This window comes from Sander vitreus, chromosome 6 (genome assembly GCF_031162955.1).
Source record: "Sander vitreus isolate 19-12246 chromosome 6, sanVit1, whole genome shotgun sequence".
Classification (NCBI taxonomy): domain Eukaryota; kingdom Metazoa; phylum Chordata; class Actinopteri; order Perciformes; family Percidae; genus Sander; species Sander vitreus.
This window is the reverse complement of record NC_135860.1, coordinates 25,049,523-25,073,101: the sequence shown is the minus strand read 5'-3', so window position 1 is coordinate 25,073,101 and position 23,579 is coordinate 25,049,523. Positions and strand designations below refer to the sequence as shown.

The 23,579-nt window shown below is 40.6% G+C and overlaps 1 protein-coding gene across 18 annotated transcripts in view; it reads left to right on the top strand.

Annotated features, from left to right (window-relative positions):
- Positions 1 to 22,224, top strand: part of plecb (plectin b) — a 158,776-nt gene extending 136,552 nt beyond the window's left edge. For 15 of the 18 annotated variants that reach the window (XM_078253567.1, XM_078253566.1, XM_078253565.1 and 12 more), the window contains 13 exons: positions 495 to 621; positions 1,383 to 1,566; positions 3,421 to 3,578; positions 3,796 to 3,974; positions 4,075 to 4,213; positions 4,631 to 4,987; positions 5,096 to 5,179; positions 5,891 to 5,995; positions 6,150 to 6,248; positions 8,144 to 11,497; positions 13,839 to 20,934; positions 21,125 to 21,235; positions 21,411 to 22,224. In XM_078253567.1, coding sequence (XP_078109693.1) covers positions 495 to 621; positions 1,383 to 1,566; positions 3,421 to 3,578; positions 3,796 to 3,974; positions 4,075 to 4,213; positions 4,631 to 4,987; positions 5,096 to 5,179; positions 5,891 to 5,995; positions 6,150 to 6,248; positions 8,144 to 11,497; positions 13,839 to 20,003 — 10,951 coding nt within the window. In that variant the 3' untranslated portion in view covers positions 20,004 to 20,934; positions 21,125 to 21,235; positions 21,411 to 22,224. The remainder of the gene's footprint in view (positions 1 to 494; positions 622 to 1,382; positions 1,567 to 3,420; positions 3,579 to 3,795; positions 3,975 to 4,074; positions 4,214 to 4,630; positions 4,988 to 5,095; positions 5,180 to 5,890; positions 5,996 to 6,149; positions 6,249 to 8,143; positions 11,498 to 13,838; positions 20,935 to 21,124; positions 21,236 to 21,410) is intronic. The other 3 variants (XM_078253576.1, XM_078253563.1, XM_078253559.1) reach the window with 2 other exon arrangements.
- Positions 22,225 to 23,579: the final 1,355 nt, after the last annotated feature.

Sequence of the window (23,579 nt, the reverse complement as noted above, 5' to 3'; positions counted from 1 at the left end):
CATTAACCTGGTGCATTATAAAAACTATTTGAGGGTTGCTTCTTGCTTGTAAAATATTCAGCATCAATTCTCTGAGAATCTCTTTTACAGTAGCCTATATCCAAGGAAAGTTGGTATTGCAGCTGAAATAACCTAATTAATATCAAATCAAAATGGGAAATGTTATCGAATCAGACTTTGTGACTCGAATCGATTTGGGAAGTCATTGGCGATTCCCAGCCCTACAGGTAACCACATTTCTATATAGTCTTGAAGCAGCAGGGTTCATTGGAAATGTGTTGTTTTTTTTTGTGGGGGGAATATGTAATGCTACAGATAACTTTTAACTGGTAACCAATTAAAAAATGCAATTCTGTTTCTGTCAACCAATCCAATCTCTGACACATGAAACCAAGTACCTAGTGGTTGAGTACTTTGTAAATAGCAAGGTATAATCTCCGGAGTACTGTCTGTTTCTTAATTCTTGTGCTGTCTGCGTTCCTCTCCTACTCCAGTCTGGATGCAGGTTATCAGCAGATGGTGTCTATGTGGCAGACGCTCCATATAGACATGAAGAGCTTGCTGTCATGGCAGTATCTGATGAGAGACTTCACACAGATACGCTCCTGGAACATCACCATGGTGAGCGTTAACACTTTAATGCAAAAAAAATAAATAAATAAGCCATTAAGAGGTGTTAGGTTAGTTTTAAACTTTAATCTCAAGCTAACCTGTGTGTGGAAGATAAAAGAACGATACAAAAAGTATAAATGGTATTTAATTTTTAAATGTATTATTGAACAACATACAATCTTAAGCCAACTGTACTTATTAGAAAATAAGACCAAACCTTCCATTAGCTGTAAATAGCTAATATAATCTAAATAAATAAATCATGGTTTTGTTTGTGCTTTAATGATTCTGTATATTTTGGTCCATTAAATAAACCTCTGAACCAGTGGTTGGGGCAGTGGTGGCCTAAAGGTTAAATAAGTGAAAGAAGTGAGCTTGTGACCGGGAGGGCGTCGGTTCAATACCCAGACCGACAGGATAAAATCTGGTTGGGGAATGCAAAAGAGCAGCGCTTGTCCCTCCCTCATTACCACCACTGAGGTGCCCTTGAGCAAGGCCCTTAACCCCAACCACTCCAGTGAAGCTGCTCAGTGGCTAGCAGATCGTACTGGGCAGCTTCCAGGTATGAATGTCTAACTGTGTGAGTGTGATCAGGGCGTTCCTGCAAAAGAGAGGTTGCCTCTCAGTGAACCTTCCCTGAATAAATAAAGGTTCAATTAAAAAAAAAAAAAAAATACATCATTAAATCGAATTATAGCATCAAGCTCTTCAGAATTCGCACTGAAGTCCCGCCTCCTAATCCCTCCCCCATTCTCCTCCACCCTGAGCAGTTTAAATCCATGAAACCAGAGGAGTACAGGCTGTTGATGAGGAACCTGGAGCTCCACTACCAGGACTACATGCGTGATAGCCAGGACTCACAGCTCTTTGGCCCCGCGGACCGCATGCAGATCGAGGAAGACTACACCAAGTCCACCCAGCATTTCGACAACCTGATTCGCTCCATGGAGAAAGGTAAAGAAAATGTCTCTCAATAATAAACTGGCTTTTCATAATTCATGGATATATAAAGGGAACATAGAATAAGTGAATAGCAGCTTTACAGTATATATAATTGTCATTCACCTTTCAGGACTAATGGTTGTTAGGCTCAAAGGTGAGTGATGGCAAGCCAGTCAAAGCTACGGCTCACTGAGATAGTGTGTATGTGTGTGTGTGTGTGTGTGTGTGTGTAAACCTTGTGTTGTCTTCGGGTCAAATTTGACCGATTTTCTAAAGTTCTATTTTAGAAATATGGATTTCTTTTTAACTACCTAATTTTTTTTACTCCAAAATAACATGGATGGATGATTCCTTACAATGCCCTTCTCAAGTACAATCTCTACTTTCATTGAACTTTGGGTGTTTTGTTAAATTTTTTAGCATTTGAAAAAAAAATTGAAATGTTTTCAAAACCGTATCCTCTCTGAAGGTTCATATAAATGAGGTTTATTGACCATGAATTCCAAAAATAAGTGTAAAACTAATAATAAGTTGGTGTGAGTGTTGTTTATACATGGTAGTCTAGTGAAAAGAAGCGTTCAACGGCAAAAAAGCACCACAAACATTGAAAAAAGTGCCAAAACTGTTGAAAAAAGGGACAACAACGTCAGAAAAACTGTTGATTTTCACCCGGGAGGACCTGTGTGCGTGGACAACACAAGGGTTAAGCTTTGGATGAGATATTCAAAGATAACCATTAGTGGTAGAGTAGAGTTCTGAGTGACTGCATGTTTTGGTTCCCACGTTGCTTTTCTTTTATTTTGCAGCTCTGCACAAATCCATATTTTGTGCGTTAGGCTACAGTTTGTTGTGCTTTCTGTCATGCAGCTATATCATCTCATGGTGTGGTTACTTAGGTGGAACTTACTTGCTATGCCCTTAATTTCAGTATTCCCTGAAATACACATCCAAACTATTTCCCATTTCCTGAGAAAAATAATAACGGGAAAAATTAGTTTTTGTTCTAGGCCTAAACAAAATAGACATATAGTATCATTACAGAAATACGTAAGTTCTTTACATCATCCTGAGTGGATGCAATCCTCGGAGTCGGCAGGGATGTAAAACTCAGCAGCACTAAGGTAACTTTGGCCCACCAAATTCATGCATTGTAGCTTCTATTATCTAAATTATGCTAACAAAACACAATGTCTGCCATAAGCCTTGCGTGGAAATATTTCAAAAGATTGCACCAGCAGCTTCTGAACGCTAACATAATATGGAATCTGTCTCAGCTTAATAGAATGGCTTTTAAAACGCCAAACGACTTGCATTAGCAAAGTTTGTTTGTTTATACAATGACAAATTGTCAAATATCACTTCCATGAGGCTGATCACAGGCAATGAACTTGGCATTTTATATTCCTCGCAGCTATTGCGAAGTTCAAGCTGCATGCAAAGTATATGTTATGTATATTCTACTGTTGATGAACACAAATAGTGTTGTTTTGCCTTAATAATTACTAATACCAGCAATGCGGTCAGGTTAGAAACCCTTAGATTTATTCCCAGGAGAGTGTACCTCTGCTCTCGGGACAGAAAATGTTAAGCCCTACTATATACTGTATGCTATAACAGTAGTGTATATGGAGCTGCGTGTGTTTGTGTCACAATACACAAAGAGCTGCATGTATAACCGTGCTTACGTGCACAGCAAATATGTGGTAGATGTCTAAAGTCTAAGATATCTTAGGTGTGTGATAGTATTTCTTAATCTATTCAATCATCTTAATCTACATTATTGGCCCTTGAGTGCATTAAACCTTGCCTTTAGGCTTAATTACATAGTTTATTCTGCTGTTCTAAACTAAGACATATGCTCCACAGGTCAACAGGATGAGTCTCTGTGTAAGAACTACATCTCTGAGATCAAGGACCTGCGAGTGCGTATAGAGGACTGTGAGGCTGGGACTGTGGCTCGCATACGCAGACCCATGGACAAGGAAGCTCTGAAAGAATGTGTTCAGAAGACAAAAGAGCAGCAGGTACTGCACATAGCAACATGGCCATATTAATTACAACTACTTTACCATATTAATTAGACATTAGCAACCATTTTTTGGAAACCGCTCACAATACCAGTTTGGTTTGGATTTCTCCAGTCATTTGTTTGTTTTTTTTCCCCCATGTTTAACACGTTTTGACTCTCATCTCTTTGACTTCACATGTTGCTAACTCTTGCTGTCTTCTTCTGCTGTACAGAACGTCCATGTGACGCTTGATGGCCTAAAGAAGGACCTTGGTAAGGTATCTGTGAAGACACAGGAGGTGTTGGCCTCCCCTCAGCAGTCTGCATCAGCTCCTGTCCTGCGCTCAGAGCTTGACCTCACTGTGCAGAAGATGGATCATACCTACATGCTCTCCTCGGTTTATCTCGAGAAGTGAGTCCCCAGCCGATTGTTCTTGAGAGTTAAGAGAAAACGCACTAATGGCCCTACTGTATGCCTTGCTATTTTATTTACTTTTTGTTTCTTGCCCCAGGCTGAAGACTGTGGAAATGGTCATCCGTAACACTCAGGGTGCTGAGGGAGTTCTCAAGCAGTACGAGGAGTGTCTGCGCGATGTTCACACCGTGCCCAGCGATGTCAAGGAAGTGGAGACTTACAGAACAACGCTTAAGGTAAACATATTTTATTCGGTGTTTCGGTTCAGGAATACAACATCTGTTAGAGGAGAACTTTCATCATGGAAAAACACGTGATTGTTGCGTACCTCTCTCTCATTCTCTCTCTCGCCCCTTCACAGAGAAACAGCTGATCTCAATTCAATTAAAAGGGTCTTTATAGGCATGGGAAACAGACATTTTAAGTATAACTAATATATATATATATATATATATACGCCTACAACAGGATGGCAAAAGTTTGGGAATGACTATAGCAGTGGTTGCGTACGAAGAAAGAAAATACAAATCATCCCATAAACCAATTAGGGAATTGTTTCCATTAAGTAGTTCAGACTAGTGTTAACTGGTGATTTTGACCTTGTTTGTTCACTGCTGACTGGCTTTTTTCTTTTATTTTTATGAAATGTGCAGAAAATGCGAGCTGAGGCAGAAGGTGAACAGCCAGTGTTTGATTCTCTGGAAGAAGAGCTTAAGAAGGCAACTGCAGTGAGCGACAAGATGTCACGTGTGCACAGCGAGCGTGACACCGAGCTGGACCACTTCCGCCAGCTCCGGTCTAGTCTCCAGGACCGCTGGAGGGCCGTGTTCGCCCAGATGGACATTCGCCAGAGAGAGCTAGAGCAGCTTGGCCGCCAGCTAGGCTACTATCGTGAGAGCTATGATTGGCTGATCTGCTGGATTTCTGACGCCAAGCAAAGGCAGGAGAAGATCCAGGCGGTGACCATCAATGACAGCAAAACTCTAAAAGAACAACTGGCCCAGGAGAAGGTATATATTGTGTAGCGCTTCATATTACCAGCATTCTTATTTCCTCAGCATTTATTTTTCACGTTAACAAGTTAGCTTGGCTTTTAATTTAAACCTTTTTTCAAACAGAAACTGCTGGAGGAGATTGAGAATAACAAAGACAAAGTTGATGAGTGTCAAAAATATGCTAAAGGATACATTGACACTATTAAGGTGAGCATTGAACGACACTAGTTTGCATGAATTTTTGTAAATATTGTAATTTATAGATTAATTCTTTATTGTCATTGTTTCACCACAAGAAAACACAGTTTAGCAGCTCTTAATATGACAGTTTAAATAAAAAAAAATTAGGTCTGTCAAACAATAAAATAAAATGCTTTGCCTGAGCCCGCTAGCATCAACCTGAGTCACGTTAACTGAACTACTATGCTTAGCTCGTAGGTGGTAGCTCAAGCTTGACGTGCTTAGGTGATATTTTAATTCAGCTTTACACAATGTGCATATGGCTTTCGACTTGTCTACTGAGCCGTCCGGGAGTTTTGGAAAATAAAAAGCGCCGTTCAGAATTGTGTTGCTGCTGTCTTTCTCCATCATGCCTGCAGCCTGCAGCAGCAGGATGTGTTACGAGGAAGTGGCAGCTTGATGATAAGTAAAGGTGCGGCAAAGGGTCAAAATAGTAGCCTGTTAGGCACGACGCAAAGCCGAGTGAAGTGTAAAATAAATGAATAAATGGCGGCATGCGATAAAAAAAAAATGAATGCGTTATGCCCTTAATCGCATCGAGGCTAACGCGTTAATGCTGACAGCCCTACAAAAAATCTAAAATTGAAATAGTAAAAATTTGTAAAATATAAAATAACAAGGAAAGTACAGTATTTGTGGCATAACTGATGTGTGGAAGATGTTCTTTTTTTCAAATAGGACTATGAACTCCAGTTGGTCGCCTACAAAGCTCAGGTGGATCCTCTTGCTTCTCCCTTGAAGAAATCCAAACTGGATTCTGCTTCTGACAACATCATTCAGGAGGTTTGTTTGTTAGAACCCGTGTCGGATACAGCTTCGAGAAAATAGTGAACATTCTGATAAAGGACAACTTAACCATGAACTGATTTCACTGTGAAAGACACATGCATGAAGCTGAAAATGACACGAGTGTTTTTGTTGTTTCTCCCTGTATCAGTATGTAACACTGAGGACCCGGTATAGTGAGCTGATGACTCTGACTAGTCAGTACATCAAGTTCATCACCGACACACAGCGCCGCCTGGAGGACGAGGAGGTGCGTGACAACTGGCTGAGGATCCCAAACAAACTAAATTCTAACATTAACCTAACCAACCAACCAAATATTCAACCAAACGAGATTGTCCGCCGATCATGCATGCACGCACTGTGTGTCACACACACAGACACACACCCACACACATTACATTAATGTACGGGTGACAAATAGCTCCTTCGCACTGGTTACGCTTGAAACATTGGCATGCTGTAGCTGATCTATTAGCCAAAGAAACACATATTTTGTAGCGTTTAGTAGATTATATCAGATTATATTAAGACAAAGGATTAGTGAAACAGTGAGAAAAACATCACTAAAATAACAGTTGCAAACAAATATGATGAATGAGGTTTGAGTGTGTTTACATTCAAGTGAATGCAGTGTTTAAATAGATTATTCATTTGGAAGCTACATTGAGGCCATAATTCCCAATATCAATCTAAAACTATAGTAAACAAATACAGTGCACTGTGTGTTTGTAGTATCTACTCCATCTCCATTCATTCTGTGTGGCGTTGTAGATTTAGAATGAGGGGTTCTTTCTTTCACTACGATTTTCCTTTCCTTTCTTATCCATTTGGCCACTTCATTTCCTGAGGTTAAAATCAAAGTGGAGACTCTGTTTCAGTCTGCTTATCATGGTCTTCAGCTCTCCTTTTTCCCTAAATTAACCAAGTTTAAAGTTTTACATTCTTTTCTAACCCTAATGTTTTGTTTGTTTCTTTGCTCCTCTTAACTGCTTGCCAGTGCTTTGCCATGATGAATGCTTAACTTGTTTGAGCATTAAAGAGGTAAATTATTCACAGTGTTTCAAGTACTACTGTAACGTATACTCTCCGTTCCCTCTGTCATGCTAACACCTGTGTTCCTCTCAAACTGCATTTTGGCTTTTCATGGCATATTTATTTTTTTGCTTTCACTGCAGCTTTTTATAGAATTACAGTAACTATCCGCATTCTTCATTACACTCTGTACTCAATATTCTTTTGTTTATCCCTTTTCAACTTTCTGACATTTCCTGGCGTCATAAACTGGTTTCCTAATTTTACGGTCACATCTGAACCTCTTATCCTTGACTTTGCCTTTGCTTTCCCTTCCATTTTGTAGCAAATAGTGATTTAAAGAACCCCCGGTGCATGGGATGAGATAAAAGCTAGTCTAAGTGAATAGTGTGAATAATACTGTAACATGAGGCATTCAGCCTTTATTTTCAGAAAGAAATCCCACACTGGACACAGACAATTTAAATAAAAATAATAAAATACATAACATTTTCTATGTGAAACATTTCAACAGAACCCAACCTTAAACAACTGGACATTTACATCAAACATAGCAATATTTGAATAGTCTTTATAAAATAAATGTGTGGGAAATACTTATGCTATTCAAAATTGAAATCTACATTTCAACAAATTATTTTCAATAATTTGATCATAATTAAAGTTAAATTGTAGTATATATTATTATTGGAATCACATGATGCAGTTTTTGAAAAGTTAGTGCTACAGCTACAGTTGCATGCCATATGATTTGATGTTGTGAAGTGATATTTTGTTTCCATACATTTATTCATTCACACCAATCATCCATTTTTTCCTGAATTGTCTTGTCATTCATTATTTTCATTGCATCGTGAATTTAACATCACTTTGATGAATGTGCATCTAATTTACGTCTAGTGATTGATCTTTGAGCTAACCTTAACATTAACATTGCCTGGGTAATACAGTACATTAAATTGCTCTTATTCCAGTGTGATTAGGCTGTGATTACTACAGTAATTACAATTTTAATCGACACGGTTTTGAGCTAGTTAATGTAAAGTGCTACCTTTAACATATCATGCTTGATTATAATTCTTTCTTTACCATTTGCTTCCACTAATGTAGAAAACTGCAGAGAAACTCAAAGCGGAAGAGCAGAAAAAAATGGCCGAGATGCAGGCTGAGTTAGACAAACAAAAGCAGTTAGCTGCTGCTCACGCAAAGGCCATTGCCAAAGCTGAGAAAGAGGCTCAAGAGCTGAAGCTCAGAATGCAGGAAGAAGTAAGCAAGAGAGAGGTTGCTGCTGTGGATGCAGAAAAGCAAAAGCACAACATCCAGCTGGAACTGCAGGAGCTCAAAAACCTCTCCGAGCAGCAGATCAAGAACAAAAGTCAACAGGTGGACGAGGCTCTTTACAGCAGGACCAAGATTGAGGAGGAAATCCACATCATCAGGATCCAACTTGAGACGACATTAAAACAAAAGTCTACCGCCGAATCTGAGCTCCAGGAACTTCGTAACAGAGCAGCTGAAGCTGAGAGACTCCGAAAGGCCGCCCAGGAAGAAGCTGAGAAGCTCCACAAACAAGTAAATGAAGAGACCCAGAAAAAGCGCATGGCAGAGGAAGAACTCCAACGCAAATCTCAGGCAGAGAAAGAAGCTGCTAAGCAAAAGCAAAAAGCTCTGGAAGACCTTGAAAAACTCAAGATGCAGGCCGAGGAGGCTGAAAGGCAAGTGAAGCAAGCAGAGTTAGAAAAGGAGAGGCAAATCAAGGTTGCTCAAGTGGCAGCCCAGAAGAGTGCCGCGGCTGAGCTCCAGAGCAAACACATCTCCTTTGCAGAAAAGACCTCAAAGTTGGAAGAATCCCTCAAACAAGAGCATGGTGCTGTCCTTCAACTGCAACAAGAAGCAGAACATCTCAAGAAACAACAGGAGGATGCTATAAAAGCCAGAGAAGAGGCAGAAAAAGAGCTTGAGAAATGGAGGCAAAAAGCTAATGAGGCCCTCCGTCTTAGACTCCAGGCTGAGGAAGAAGCCCACAAAAAGAGCCTTGCTCAAGAAGAAGCTGAGAAACAAAAGGAGGAGGCTGAGCGTGAGGCTAAAAAGAGAGCCAAGGCTGAAGACTCAGCTCTGAAGCAAAAAGATATGGCCGAGAAAGAACTTGAGCGGCAAAGAAGGGTAGCTGAGAGCACGGCTCAACAGAAACTCACTGCCGAACAGGAACTGATTCGACTTAGGGCAGACTTTGACAACGCAGAACAGCAGAGATCCCTCCTTGAAGATGAACTTTATCGCCTGAAGAATGAAGTCATTGCAGCAGAACAACAACGGAAACAGCTGGAGGATGAGCTGGCCAAAGTGAGGAGTGAAATGGATATACTCATTCAGCTTAAGTCCAAGGCAGAAAAGGAGACCATGTCCAACACAGAGAAGAGCAAACAGCTTCTTGAGGCTGAAGCCGCCAGGATGAGGGACGTGGCTGAGGAAGCAAGCAAGCTTAGAGCCATCGCAGAGGAGGCCAAGCATCAGAGGCAAGTTGCTGAGGAAGAGGCAGCTCGCCAGAGAGCAGAGGCTGAGAGGATTCTTAAAGAGAAGCTGGCTGCAATCAGCGATGCCACTCGTTTAAAAACAGAGGCTGAAATTGCCTTGAAAGAGAAGGAGGCAGAAAACGAAAGACTCCGGCGGCAAGCTGAGGACGATGCTTACCAGAGAAAAGCTCTTGAAGATCAGGCCAACCAACACAAGCTAGAGATTGATGAAAAGATCCTCCTACTCAAAAAATCATCTGAGGCGGAAATGGAAAGACAAAAGGCAATAGTGGATGACACGCTGAAACAGAGGCGAGTTGTCGAAGAAGAAATCCGAATTCTTAAGCTCAACTTTGAAAAGGCTTCAACTGGAAAACTTGATCTGGAGCTAGAACTGAACAAACTGAAAAACATTGCAGAGGAAACTCAACAAAGCAAACTGAGGGCAGAGGAGGAGGCAGAAAAACAAAGAAAGCTTGCCCTTGAGGAGCAGAAGAAGAGGAGGGATGCAGAGGACAAGGTTAAGAAGATCACTGCTGCAGAGGAAGAGGCAGCCAGACAACGCAAGGTCGCCCAAGAAGAGCTTGATCGTCTGAAAAAGAAAGCAGAAGAGGCCCAAAAGCAGAAAGAAGAGGCTGACGTCGAAGCAGAAAAACAGATTGTTGCAGCACAACAAGCAGCCCTGAAATGCAGTACCGCTGAGCTGCAAGTCCAAAGTGTCCTCGCCCAACAGAAGGAAGATAGCATCATGCAGAAGAAGCTTAAGGAAGAGTACGAGAAAGCCAAGACGCTTGCCAAAGAGGCAGAGGCTGCTAAGGAGAAGGCAGAGAGGGAGGCAGCTCTCCTTCGTCAACAAGCAGAGGAAGCAGAACGGCAAAGGGCAGCTGCTGAGCAAGAAGCTGCAATCCAAGCCAAAGCTCAGGAGGATGCCGTGAGGTTGCGGAAGGATGCTGAATTTGAAGCTGCTAAACGAGCACAAGCAGAAAATGCAGCCCTCAAGCAGAAGGAACAGGCCGATGCCGACATGGCAAAGCACAAAAAACTGGCAGAGCAAACACTGAAACAGAAGTTCCAAGTGGAGCAAGAGCTCACAAAGGTCAAACTGAAGCTTGATGATACCGATAAACAGAAATCTCTCCTGGATGAAGAGCTGCAGCGCTTGAAGGATGAGGTTGATGATGCTGTCAAACAAAGGGGCCAGGTGGAGGAGGAGCTGTTCAAAGTCAAGGTTCAGATGGAGGAGCTACTCAAACTGAAAATCAGAATTGAGGAAGAAAATCAACGCCTCATCAAGAAAGACAAAGACAACACACAGAAATTCCTCGCAGAGGAGGCTGAACATATGAAAAGGCTCGCAGAGGATGCTGCTAGACTTAGTGTAGAATCCCAAGAGGCTGCACGAATGAGACAGATTGCAGAAGACGACCTCAATCATCAACGAGCTCTTGCAGATAAAATGCTTAAAGAGAAAATGCAGGCCATACAAGAGGCATCTAGGCTTAAAGCAGAGGCAGAAATGCTCCAAAGACAGAAGGACTTGGCTCAGGAGCAGGCACAAAAGCTGCTGGAGGATAAACAACTAATGCAACGGCGTCTGGAAGAGGAAACTGAGGAATACCAGAAGTCACTTGAAGCAGAGAGGAAAAGGCAATTGGAGATCATAGCCGAATCCGAAAAACTCAAACTTCAGGTTTCACAGCTCAGTGAAGCCCAGGTCAGAGCTGAGGAGGAGGCAAAAAAATTCAAGAAACAAGCTGATAACATTGCTGCCCGTCTTCATGAGACTGAAATAGCCACCAAAGAAAAAATGACTGTAGTGGAAAAACTGGAATATGAGAGACTCAATACCAGCAAAGAGGCTAGCGATTTACGCAACGCAATTGCAGACCTTGAGAAGGAGAAGTCTAGACTGAAAAAGGAGGCAGCAGAACTTCAAAATAAGTCTAAAGAGGTATTGTGTCAAAAATGGCATAACAGAGCAGCTTATGTCATTGTTAACCTTTATCTTAAAACTAACACAATTCTTTCTTTAAATTTCCTCTATTCTTTCGTTTGACTAAACTAACCATGAAAACATATCTTTGATTTAAAATATAATTTTGATTTTATGTTTGTGATTACAGTGCACTGTGCTTATGCAGATCACACCCTGAATGACCCCTCATATCCTGGAATGCTTCTTCATTTTGAGACATGCTTCATATTTCTTTACATTTCAAAACTCAGTTGCAACTCAGCTCCAAAATAAATCACATCATTTGAAGTCAGATTGAAATTATTAAAATTATATTTCATTAGCAATTTAGCCAAAATGTTAATCTTTAGTGCAATTAGAGAGATTGCATTACAATACATGCACCCACAGATTTACTAGAACCCCTAAATCATAAATGTTGGCTGTATTTGCAGGATCTAAAAAACATTCAAACTCACCCATCAGTGGCTAAGAAAAAGACATGCTACCAACAATCACTCTCCTATTTGTAACAATCCCCAGTATTCATCGTGAATGCTGTATTAAGATATGCAGACACCTCCACCAAACAGGATATACCAGATATATGTATTTGTTTTTGTCAGGCATGCAAAACTCTGTCTCCAACATCCACAGGCTAAAACATTTTCCAGAGGATGTGTATGCCACCATACCTATCAAGCCCACAATCTGACATGACCATGACATGCACAAGTGTACATCAATTGACACAAAAGGCATGCAACAGACCTTACTTCCTTGTTGACAAGTGTATGTTGCCTTTATCCACAACCCCCATCAACCTAGTGGAAGAGGAGATAATTGCTATAGTATGTACCATGCACTAAAATTGAGAGCATTGTTGGTATGATCATCTTCTGTTAGACTAAACTGGTGAAGTTGAAAACATTGAATTGTTTCTTTAATGTTTAATTATTTGAAAAGGTACCACCATGCAGATTTGAGGGTGTTTTCCTCAATTATGCCCCTTGCCATTTAAAATAATAAACACATTATATGTATCTGTTGTAACACCTTAGGCTGTAACTAATACATCAAAATACAATTACTATTATCCAATAATTAGCACCAACTTCTTATGTAACAAAATTGCTCCACTGTTGCAACACTTTAAATAACACAACAAACGGTTAAATCCAAAGTGACAGCCAAACAGTAATTATCAATTTATTGACGGTTTGTACTAAACTAAAGACTTTGTCGAATCTAGATCATCATAATCCAGATTTACCGTGTTAGAGATATTTATTAACTGATGTTTAACACTTCTATGCAGAGTACTATGGTGGACCTGAGAACTCAATGCACTGCAAATGAAGAAAACACAGACAGATAGATAAAAACACAAACAACTTAAGAAAATACTTTACCAATTTAACAACACATGCACTGCTATTAGAAGAGAAAACACAACCAAATATGGAAACAGACTGCAATTACAGAAAACAACCAAATACAGAAACACACTGCAAATAGTACAGAAAACAGCCACGTATGGAGCATGCTGTAAATGTAGAAAACACAACGGAAACTGTTTCCAGGGGACACAAAAAAAAAAAAATCACGTTTATTTTAACATTTTGATCGCATTATTCAAACAGTACTGCAGATATCTGCTGCATGCACCTTATGTTAGACTTTTGTGATTATGTGCTTTTCATTTAAATAATCTGACAATATACACACGATTATTTGTGAAACATGCTATGGTAGCTGGGTAAAATTACTTTCAATTTTTTTTTAATGAAATTGCAAATTGTTTAATGGTTTAAAACAAAGCAAAATAAGTTCCATGTATTTTCCTAATTTGCAGTGTGTTGTGCATTTAGGGCCACTGTAAAGTACCCTAATTTTTAAACAAATATTTAGGATTTCAGTCCAGTGTGACCTCTTGATAAGCAACATATTACTCATTACAAATAGAAATGTATTATTGTGAACTCACTTATAGTAGTACATTATATAAGGAAACACAATCCACTCCAAGTAGCAGTAAATTACTTGGAGCATGTTTATTTTAATTCTCATGGTTGTTCTGGACTTTATAATGTCTGCGAAATTACAAAGAATGACATCAATACAACAACTTATTATCCTGAATCTGGAAACAAGGATCCTTATATAACTTCAATGAGAGATTATTGTTATCTCCATAAGCAGAGTGCATTGTACAAATGTTATCCATTACAAATTAAACAAACAAAATAAACAATTTGGATAAACAAAATATGTATAGAATATATGTGCCTCACTTATATACCTATTGTAACTTGTGTTTTCTATATTTTTCTCTCAGATGGCTGATGCACAGCAGAAACAAATCGAACATGAGAAGACAGTGCTCCAGCAGACATTCCTGACAGAAAAGGAGATGCTTTTGAAGAAGGAGAAGCTAATTGAAGATGAGAAAAAGAAGCTAGAGAGTCAGTTTGATGAGGAAGTCAAAAAGGCCAAAGCTCTCAAAGATGAACAGGAACGCCAGAGACAACAGATGGAGGAGGAGAAGAAGAAACTCTACGCTACTATGGATGCGGCCCTCAGTAAACAAAAAGAGGCTGAAAAAGAAATGCTTAACAAACAAAAAGAAATGCAGGAACTGGAGAAGAAGAGACTCGACCAGGAAAGGATACTCGCAGAAGAGAACCAGAAATTGCGCGACAAGCTGCAGCAGCTTGAGGAAGCACAAAAAGAAGTCCCTGACAAAGAGCAAATCCATGTTACAATGGTTGAGACAACAAAGAAGGTTTACAATGGTCAAACTGCCGGTGATACGGAAGTCAGTGCGGAGAAGACACCAGATCCTTTGGCTTTTGATGGCATCCGTGATAAGGTACATGCAAGCAGACTTCATGCTGTGGGCCTTTTATCCAAGAAGGAGTTTGACAAGCTAAAAAAAGGCAAGACCACTGTTCAAGAGCTTGGGGAGACTGACAAACTGAAACAAATTCTTAAAGGAAAGAACTGCATTGCTGGTGTTTTGACACCATCTAATCAAAAAATGTCAATCTATGAAGCATCAAAAGACAAGAAGATTACTCCAGGCACAGCCATAATCCTTCTTGAAGCCCAAGCAGCCACAGGTTACATTGTAGACCCAATTAAGAACCAGAAACTTTCTGTTAATGAGGCTGTCAAGGAAGGCTTGATTGGCCCTGAACTGCACAACAAAATGCTTTCAGCAGAGAGGGCAGTTGTTGGCTACAAAGATCCATACACTGGTGGGAGGACCTCTGTCTTTGAAGCTATGAAGAAGGGTCTGATAGAACATGATCATGCCATCAGAGTCCTTGAGGCTCAGCTTGCAACTGGTGGCATTGTCGACCCAATCAATAGTCACCGTGTACCCAATGAAACAGCCTACAGAGAGGGACTATATGATGTTGAAATGAACAAGATTATGGAAAAACCTTCAGATGACACAAAGGGATACTTTGACCCCAGCACTCAGGAACCTTTGACATATTCTGAGCTGATGGCTAGATGTACCACTGACCCTGAAACCGGTCTGCTTCTCCTGCCAATCACAGACAAAGCTGCTCAGTGCTCAAGTATATACACAGAGGAAGAGACCAAGGATGTGTTCAGCAAAACAACTGTGTCTGTGCCATTTGGACGATTCAAGGGAAAGACTGTCACCATTTGGGAAATAATCAATTCTGAGTACTTCACTGAGGACCAAAAGAAGGACCTTCTCCGTCAATACAAGACAGGCAAAATCACAATCGAAAAAATTATTAAGATTGTGATTACTGTGGCAGAGGAAAAAGAAAAGAAGAATGAGATTACCTTTGATGGTCTGAGAGCACCTGTCCCTGCCACAGAACTCCTGGAATCCAAAATCATTGATAAAGACATATACAACAAATTGCACAAGGGCAATAAGACAGTCAAAGAGGTGTCTGAAATAGAGCCTGTCCACAAAGCACTGAAGGGAACAAACTGCATTGCAGGTGTGGTTATCGATTCATCCAAGGAGACAATGTCCTTCTATCAAGCTATGAAGAAAGACATGATGAGAGCAGGGCCTGCTTTGAATATGCTGGAAGCCCAAGCAGGAACAGGCTATGTGGTTGACCCTGTTCATAATCAGAAGTACACTGTTGATGAAGCTGTCAAAGCAGGTGTTGTGGGTCCTGAGCTGCATGAAAAACTGCTGTCTGCAGAGCGAGCTGTTACAGGTTACAAAGATCCTTACACTGGAAAGACTGTATCTCTGTTCCAGGCAATGAAAAAAGATCTCATACCTAGAGAACAAGGAATCCGACTGCTTGATGCCCAAATAACTACCGGCGGCATCATTGATCCAGTAAATAGCTATCACATTCCTCATGATGTGGCCTGCAAGAGAAACTATTTTGATGATGAAATCAAACAGATTCTTAACAGTCCCACTGATGAAACTAAATGCTTCTTAGACCCCAACACAAAAGAAAATGTCACATACTCGCAGCTTTTTAAGAGATGTGTCACTGACAAGAAAACCGGTCTCCAGCTTCTGCCTCTTTCTGACGAAGCAATCAATGCAAAAGAGGAGCCAACATACAATGATGCCCAGACAAAGGAGGCTATGACTCAGGCAACTGTGGAACTTGACTCTGGACCATTTAAGGGCAGGAAGATGACCATCTGGGAAATCATCAACTCTGAATATCTCACTGAAGAACAACGGCTTGACCTGCTCAGACAGTTTAGGTCAGGAAAGATTACAATTGAAAAGATAATCAAGATTGTCATCACATTTGTAAATGAGAAAGAGGCCAAGAAACAAGAACAGTCCAGCTTCAAGGGACTCAGAGCTCCTGTCCCAGCAGGCTCTCTGTATGATTCCAAAATCATTGACAAACCAACCTTTGACCTCCTTCAACAAGGCAAAACAACACCTAGAGAAGTCAGTCAGAATCCAAATGTCAATAAATACCTCCAGGGCTCTGATAGCATTGCTGGCATCTACCTGGAGCCAACCAAAGAGAAAATCAGCATTTATCAGGCTATGAAGAAAAAACTCCTCAGACACAACACAGGTCTTTCACTTCTTGAGGCCCAGGCTGCCACTGGGTTCCTTGTAGATCCAGTGAGGAACCAGTGCCTGACAGTAGATGAGGCAGTAAAGTCAGGTCTTGTTGGTCCAGAGCTACATGAAAAACTTCTCTCTGCAGAAAAAGCTGTTACTGGCTATAAAGATCCATTCACGGGCAACAAAATCTCCCTCTTTGAAGCAGTGCAAAAAGATCTCATCCTGAAAGAGCATGCCATGCCACTGATAGAGGCACAGATGGTTAGTGGAGGAATCATTGACCCTGTAAACAGCCACCGTGTCCCAACTGATGTTGCATATCAGAAGAAGATTTTCAGTAAAGAAATTGCCAAGACCCTGTCTGAACCATCTGATGATAACAAGGCTTTCTCAGACCCAGAAACCGATGTTAATGTTACCTACAGACAGCTTAAAGACAAGTGCCAAAAAGATCCAGAGACAGGCCTATATATCCTTCCACTCTCCAAACCTCAGTCTCCAACTGTTGTGGAAAAGACATACCTTTACACAGAGGAACAAACACAAAGTGACCTGACCAGCACACAGATTGACATTCCAATCGAAGGGCTTGCTGATAAACCAGTGAACCTTTGGGAAATCATGAACTCAAATTTGCTTCCCGAGCAAGAGAGGCAGAAGCTCATGGATGAATATCGCTCTGGTAAAATCACAAAAGAGCGGATGATCATCATCATTATTGAGATCATGGAGCAGAGAGAGATCATTAGAAATGATAGTCCACTGTCATATAAGACTATAAGGAGAAGGATAACTATTGAGGAGCTCTACAGTGCCCGCATAATTGACTTAGAGACATATAACCTCCTTAAACAGGGCAAGAGGAACATCAGTGACATAATGGAGATGACCAGTGTGAAACAGTATCTCTATGGCACAGGCTGTGTTGCTGGGGTCACAACAGACTCAAGCTCCAAGATAAGCATATACCAAGCAATGAAGAGAGGATTTATTAAACCTGAACTAGCCCTCAGCCTCCTAGAAGCACAAGCTGCTACAGGATTCATTGTCGATCCAGTTAAAAATGAAACACTGACGGTTGACGAAGCTGTTCGTAAGGGTGTTGTCGGCCCTGAGATCCATGATAAACTTCTGTCAGCTGAAAGAGCAGTCACAGGATACAAAGATCCATACAGTGGGAAAACCATATCTCTTTTCCAGGCCATGAAAAAGGATCTTGTTCCAGAGGATTATGCTCTGAAAATGTTAGAGGCACAAACTGCCACCGGTGGTATTATTGATCCTGAATTCCAGTTCCACCTGCCAGCCGACATTGCCATGCAAAGAGGTTACATCAACAAGGAAACCAACGAGAGGCTGACTGACAAAGTTAAAGGATTTACTGACCCTGTCACCAACGAGGACCTGTCATATGCACAGCTGCTCAAGAGATGCAAGTTAGACGGTGGGTTGCGCCTACTCTCCCTGGGAGACAAGAGGCTGATGTTCAAAGGTCTGAGGAAAGAGATCACAATGGAGGAGCTGATCCGCTCACAAATTATTGACCAGCAGACTGTCACTGAACTGAATGAAGGTCTTATTTCAATGGAGGAGGTTAGCAAGAAACTATCAAGGTACCTTGAAGGCACAAGCTGTATTGCTGGTGTATTCTTAGAGTCCACAAATGAGCGTCTATCAATTTACCAGGCCATGAAGAAGAACATGATTAGGCCAGGCACAGCATTTGAACTCCTTGAGGCACAGGCATCCACAGGATATGTCATTGATCCCATCAAAAACCTCAAACTGACTGTCAATGAAGCAGTGAGAATGGGAATTGTAGGACCTGAATTCAAAGACAAGCTCCTCTCTGCAGAACGTGCAGTGACAGGATATAGAGATCCTTATTCAGGCAAGACAATCTCCCTGTTCCAGGCCATGAAAAAGGGGCTCATCTTGAAAGATCATGGTATCCGTCTCCTGGAAGCCCAGATTGCCACTGGTGGAATCATTGACCCAGAGGAAAGTCACCGCCTGCCAGTTGAGGTGGCCTACAAACGTGGCTTCTTTGATGAGGAAATGAATGAGATCTTGACAGATCCATCTGATGACACTAAAGGCTTCTTTGATCCCAACACTGAGGAAAACCTAACCTATCTTCAGCTCATGGAGAGGTGCATCACCGATCCTGACACTGGCCTGGTGCTCCTGCTACTGAAAGAAAAGAAGCGGGAAAGTAAGACCTCCTCCAAATCCTCAGTTCGTAAACGCAGAGTTGTCATTGTAGACCCTGAGAGTGGCAAAGAAATGACTGTGTATGAGGCCTACCGGAAGGGACTCATTGACCACCAAACATACCTGGAGCTTGCTGAGCAGGAGTGTGAATGGGAAGAGATCACAATAACCTCCTCTGATGGTACTGTCAAATCTGTTATCATTGACAGGAGGTCAGGGAGACAGTATGATGTTCATGATGCTCTTTCACGTGGCCTCATTGACCAGACTGCCCTTGATACATACCGATCTGGAAACCTATCCATCACAGAATTTGCTGACATGCTTTCTGGAAGCATGGGAGGCTTCCGCTCACGCTCATCCTCCTTTGGTTCCACTACTGGCTCCACCTACTCCTCTCCCATGAGCCCCATACCCTCCATTAAACCACCTGCAGTCATATGGAATGACCCAGCAGAGGAGACTGGCCCCATAGCTGGAATATTGGACATAGACACACTGGAGAAGGTGTCTATCACTGAGGCCATACACAGAAACCTGGTAGACAACATCACTGGCCAAAGATTGTTGGAGGCCCAAGCCTGCACAGGAGGAATAATTGACCCCACAACTGGAGAGAGATTCTCAGTCATTGACGCTACAGAAAAAGGCCTTGTGGATAAAACCGTGGTTGATCGCCTCACCCTGGCTCAAAAAGCATTCAATGGATTTGAAGACCCAAGAACTAAAGTAAAGATGTCCGCATCCCAGGCGCTAAAGAAAGGCTGGTTGTATTATGAGGCTGGGCAGCGTTTCCTTGAGGTCCAATATTTGACTGGTGGACTTATTGAGCCTGATGTCGAGAGCAGAGTGTCACTAGATGAATCTATCAAGAAGGGCACAATCGATGCCCGCACTGCCCAGAAACTGAGAGATGTCGGTGCTTATTCTAAATACATAACATGTCCAAAAACCAAACTCAAAATCTCCTATAAAGATGTCATGGACAAAAGCATGGTCGAGGAAGGATCTGGCCTAAGGCTTCTGGAGGCCTCCTCACAATCCAGCAAAGGCCTCTACAGTCCCTACAATGTCAGTAACCCTGGATCTGCCTATGGCTCCCGGACTGGCTCAAGGACCGGATCCCGAACAGGCTCCAGGAGAGGCAGCATTGATGCTGGCTCTGGCTTCAGCATGAACTTCTCATCCTCCTCCTTCACATCCTCTTCAACTGGCTACAGCCGCAGATTCTGATTAGCTAGTTATCTTCCTAACAAAAGCGTCTAAGAACCAACAATAATAGTGCACTTCACAGTTGCATTTTTCACAGGAAAAATAGTTACAGTAACAGAGAAAATATAATTTATTCATTCTGCCCTGCATGTGGTCACATCAAGAATTGCCTAGGCTATTGATTTTTTCCCCCTATATAACAGGTGTCTAAACATGTGCCTCATATATGGAGACATAACCAAGGATTGCTAGATATTACATTATTTTCCTTAGTACTAATTACCGAGTCTGTTTATATTTTCCAAAGCAAAGCATGAGATTTCTGCTGTTTTTTTTTTTTTAAGTGACTTTATAGTTTTCATTTTACACAGTTGTACACTTGTGCTTTCTGAAACTAATATATACTGTATGTATGTCAAAGAGATATTTTTTCAGTATTCCTTTGAAATTCAAGGATATTTGTCTATTTTTTATCTTTTTCGACAGTACTTAATGAGATATCTACTGTATGTCAACTTAGTTGTAATGTTTTTAACAGATTCTAAAATACATAGATGCCTTCACATTTCTGAAAATTTGTATAGAGTATGGACAGATTTTGTTATGTTTGTATGTTAAATGTTGCCTGGGTAACTATATAATACCCAATAAGAATACACCTGTTAGACACGACAAAATGAGACACTACAGGAATACAACAGTGAGATGTGCCAGAATTAAAATTACGCAGACCATTCAGAAACCAGTTTCACATCTGCCTATTATTTTGTACTTAATGCCCATTTATATTTAGTGGACTTTTACTTTATTTGGGTTTACCATTGTTTTACACACTCCAAGTTTTAGATTCTTTATATTCACCATCATTCAAGTGTTCCTGGTTAATCCCAAGATGATGTCAGAGTTGATCCTGCTCACCCATACGGAACTGCGTCCTGTTATTTTGGTTCTTGTAAGTTGAAATTTGCTTTTTCTCTTTTGTTTTGCTGTCTGTTTTTTTCAGTTGACATTGGTCATATCTCAGGGCCTGGATTATGCCATTTCCCCTACCCCACACACTACCATGATGATATCACTAGTAAACTATTTCTATTAAAAAATTTCTCATTTCTGATGATTGACAGTTTTTATGTTTTTGGCAGCAGCCCCTCAGAATCCAACATATCAGCAAAGATACTCAGATGGCCGGAGCATACGATCCCCTCAACTTGGATGGATTTGTGAGTCCATGTCATCCTCACGCAGTTTTACAGGTACAGTGTATAACTGTTTTTAAAAACATCTTGTCATGATCATTTCATTTGCCAAAGATTAAGCTACTTTCCATCATGATTTGTTTTGCAGGTTTTATTTAATTTGTATTTTTTTCTCGCTGCATGGTTTGGTTTATTTGGATTTTAATGCATAGTTATTTTCTTTTATTTCTAGATCTACCATTGAGTATTTCCTTTCTTCCATTGCACATCACATTTGAAGAAAGCTGAGGCTGAGTGAACCTGACACCATCTTGGGATACCTTTCTTGGAACACTCTTCATTCATTACTTTTTTCATATATTTATTATTTGAACCCTAATAGTGTTGTAATGTTTTAGAGAACACTCCCCAATCATACACACGTCTGCATGTGTATTCTTCCATTTAAATTGGGATTAACTGTGGTGGTAGAGCAGCACATCTTCATTTAGCTGCTCTTAAAAGTACTCTCACTCAGTATATTTTTGTATTATCTATCTGTAAATTCAGTCCTACCAAAGTGCTAAAATTATACATTTGGAAAAGATATATTTGATACACCACCACATTGCATGAATGTATGTATTATATCAAATTAATTCATTTCAGTTGACATTTTGCCACATATTTTCTTTTGCAAACTGAAAAAGAGCTTAAAGGATTATTTTGCTTTATTTTTCCGCAGCAAGTATTTCTGTTATGTATCTCTACTGTGTTTTACTTCTGTAAATGTTTTTATTTTGTTTTCATCAAGTTTTTGATATATCATGAATTTGCCTTGCATGTTTCACTAACTTTACAAACGAGTTTTGGGGGAAAAAAACGGTGATGTAAAATATAGACAACTGCAGATGTAACTGCTGATTTTAAGTTTAGGAATATATCAGTACACAAACTAACTGGTTTGTTTTGCTTATGGGGAAGATTTTGCTTTGATGTGGTGAGTGGATTCTGTTGTATGTTCTGAACATTAACACTATTTTGTAAATAAATATGCTCTGAAGAGGCCCTATTGTCATTCATGTGTACATCTGAAGCAAATTTAAGAGTGGAATGTTTTTTAGTGCTGCTTTCTTAAATTAAATAGGAACAATAATGCCAATGAAAATAAGGCACTTCACATAATGCCTATTTTCCATCTCTTCATGTTAAAGCACAATGTAAGAACAGTTGTAGAGCTAGTTCTATATTTTAATATATGAGAAATATAGAAATATAAGTAATAGCTGAATGTCTTGCACATAGTGTATATCAGGGGTGTCAAACTCAGTTTCCCAGAGGGCCAGACTGGAAAATGAGAATCAATCAAGGGCCAGACATATAGAGATTATTGACATGTGTTTATTTAAGAGAAAAAGTCAAATATTTTGACTGTATTATTGCATTCTCATATACTGTAGTCTTCTCACTTACATTTTGGGTCTCATAAAGCCCCAAAAAAGTTTGGCAAAAACGTTCCTCAGCCAGCGACAAATACGTTGAGTAAAGCGCCAAAAAAGTTTGAAAAAGGCCAGAGAAAAAGCTTCAAAATTGTCTGAAAAAAGTGACAAAAACATCATAAAAAGCGCCACACAATGTAAAGGTGCCTAAAGCATTGAAAGAAGCGCATAAACCGCCGTAAAAGGCGTCAAAAATGTCGAAAAAAGCACCAAAAATGTAAAAAAAAATTAAAATAAAAGCACCAAGAACTTTATAAAAAGTGACAAAAACTAGGTGGGCCTAAATTTAATGTGAACCTAAATTGAAATGCGGCTGGATCAAAACCTGCCAGGGGCCGGATTTGGCCCTTGGGCCTTGAGTTTGACACGTGGTGTATATAAAGGGTGATACCATTATTTTACAAGGTTTACCTTCTTTACCACTGCCTCTGTCGCTGTTGATTAAATAGTGTTAATCATGCTTCCCAGTGGTATGAATCTTCCCTCTGGGAAAAAAAAGCAGTAGTTGGCCACATGAGGGCAGTGTTAGTCTGACGTACACTCTTCCCCAAGAAAGCATATCAGGTGAAACACAGCTACTTAGTCCAACACGGGCCTTGATAACGGCGTCACCGTTCTTAGAAGATCAGGTGGAGCTCGGTAGAGAGAGAGAGAGAGAGAGAGAGAGGTGCGCTCAGAAAAGTTAAAACATTTAGAGACCGACAACCCCGTTAACATTCCCTGATGGTATTTTTATGAAAGATATGGATTTTCAGCAGAGGGAATTACGTAGGCCTATAGGCTATTTATCGGCTTGTTGAGCCATGTGTTGCCAATGCGCACATCGGTTTGAATTATATTTTTATATCATTCATTTACTCTCACGATCGCTTACCACTGCCAGGGTTGCAACTGAAATAATAGTCTAAAGCAACGACAGTTTA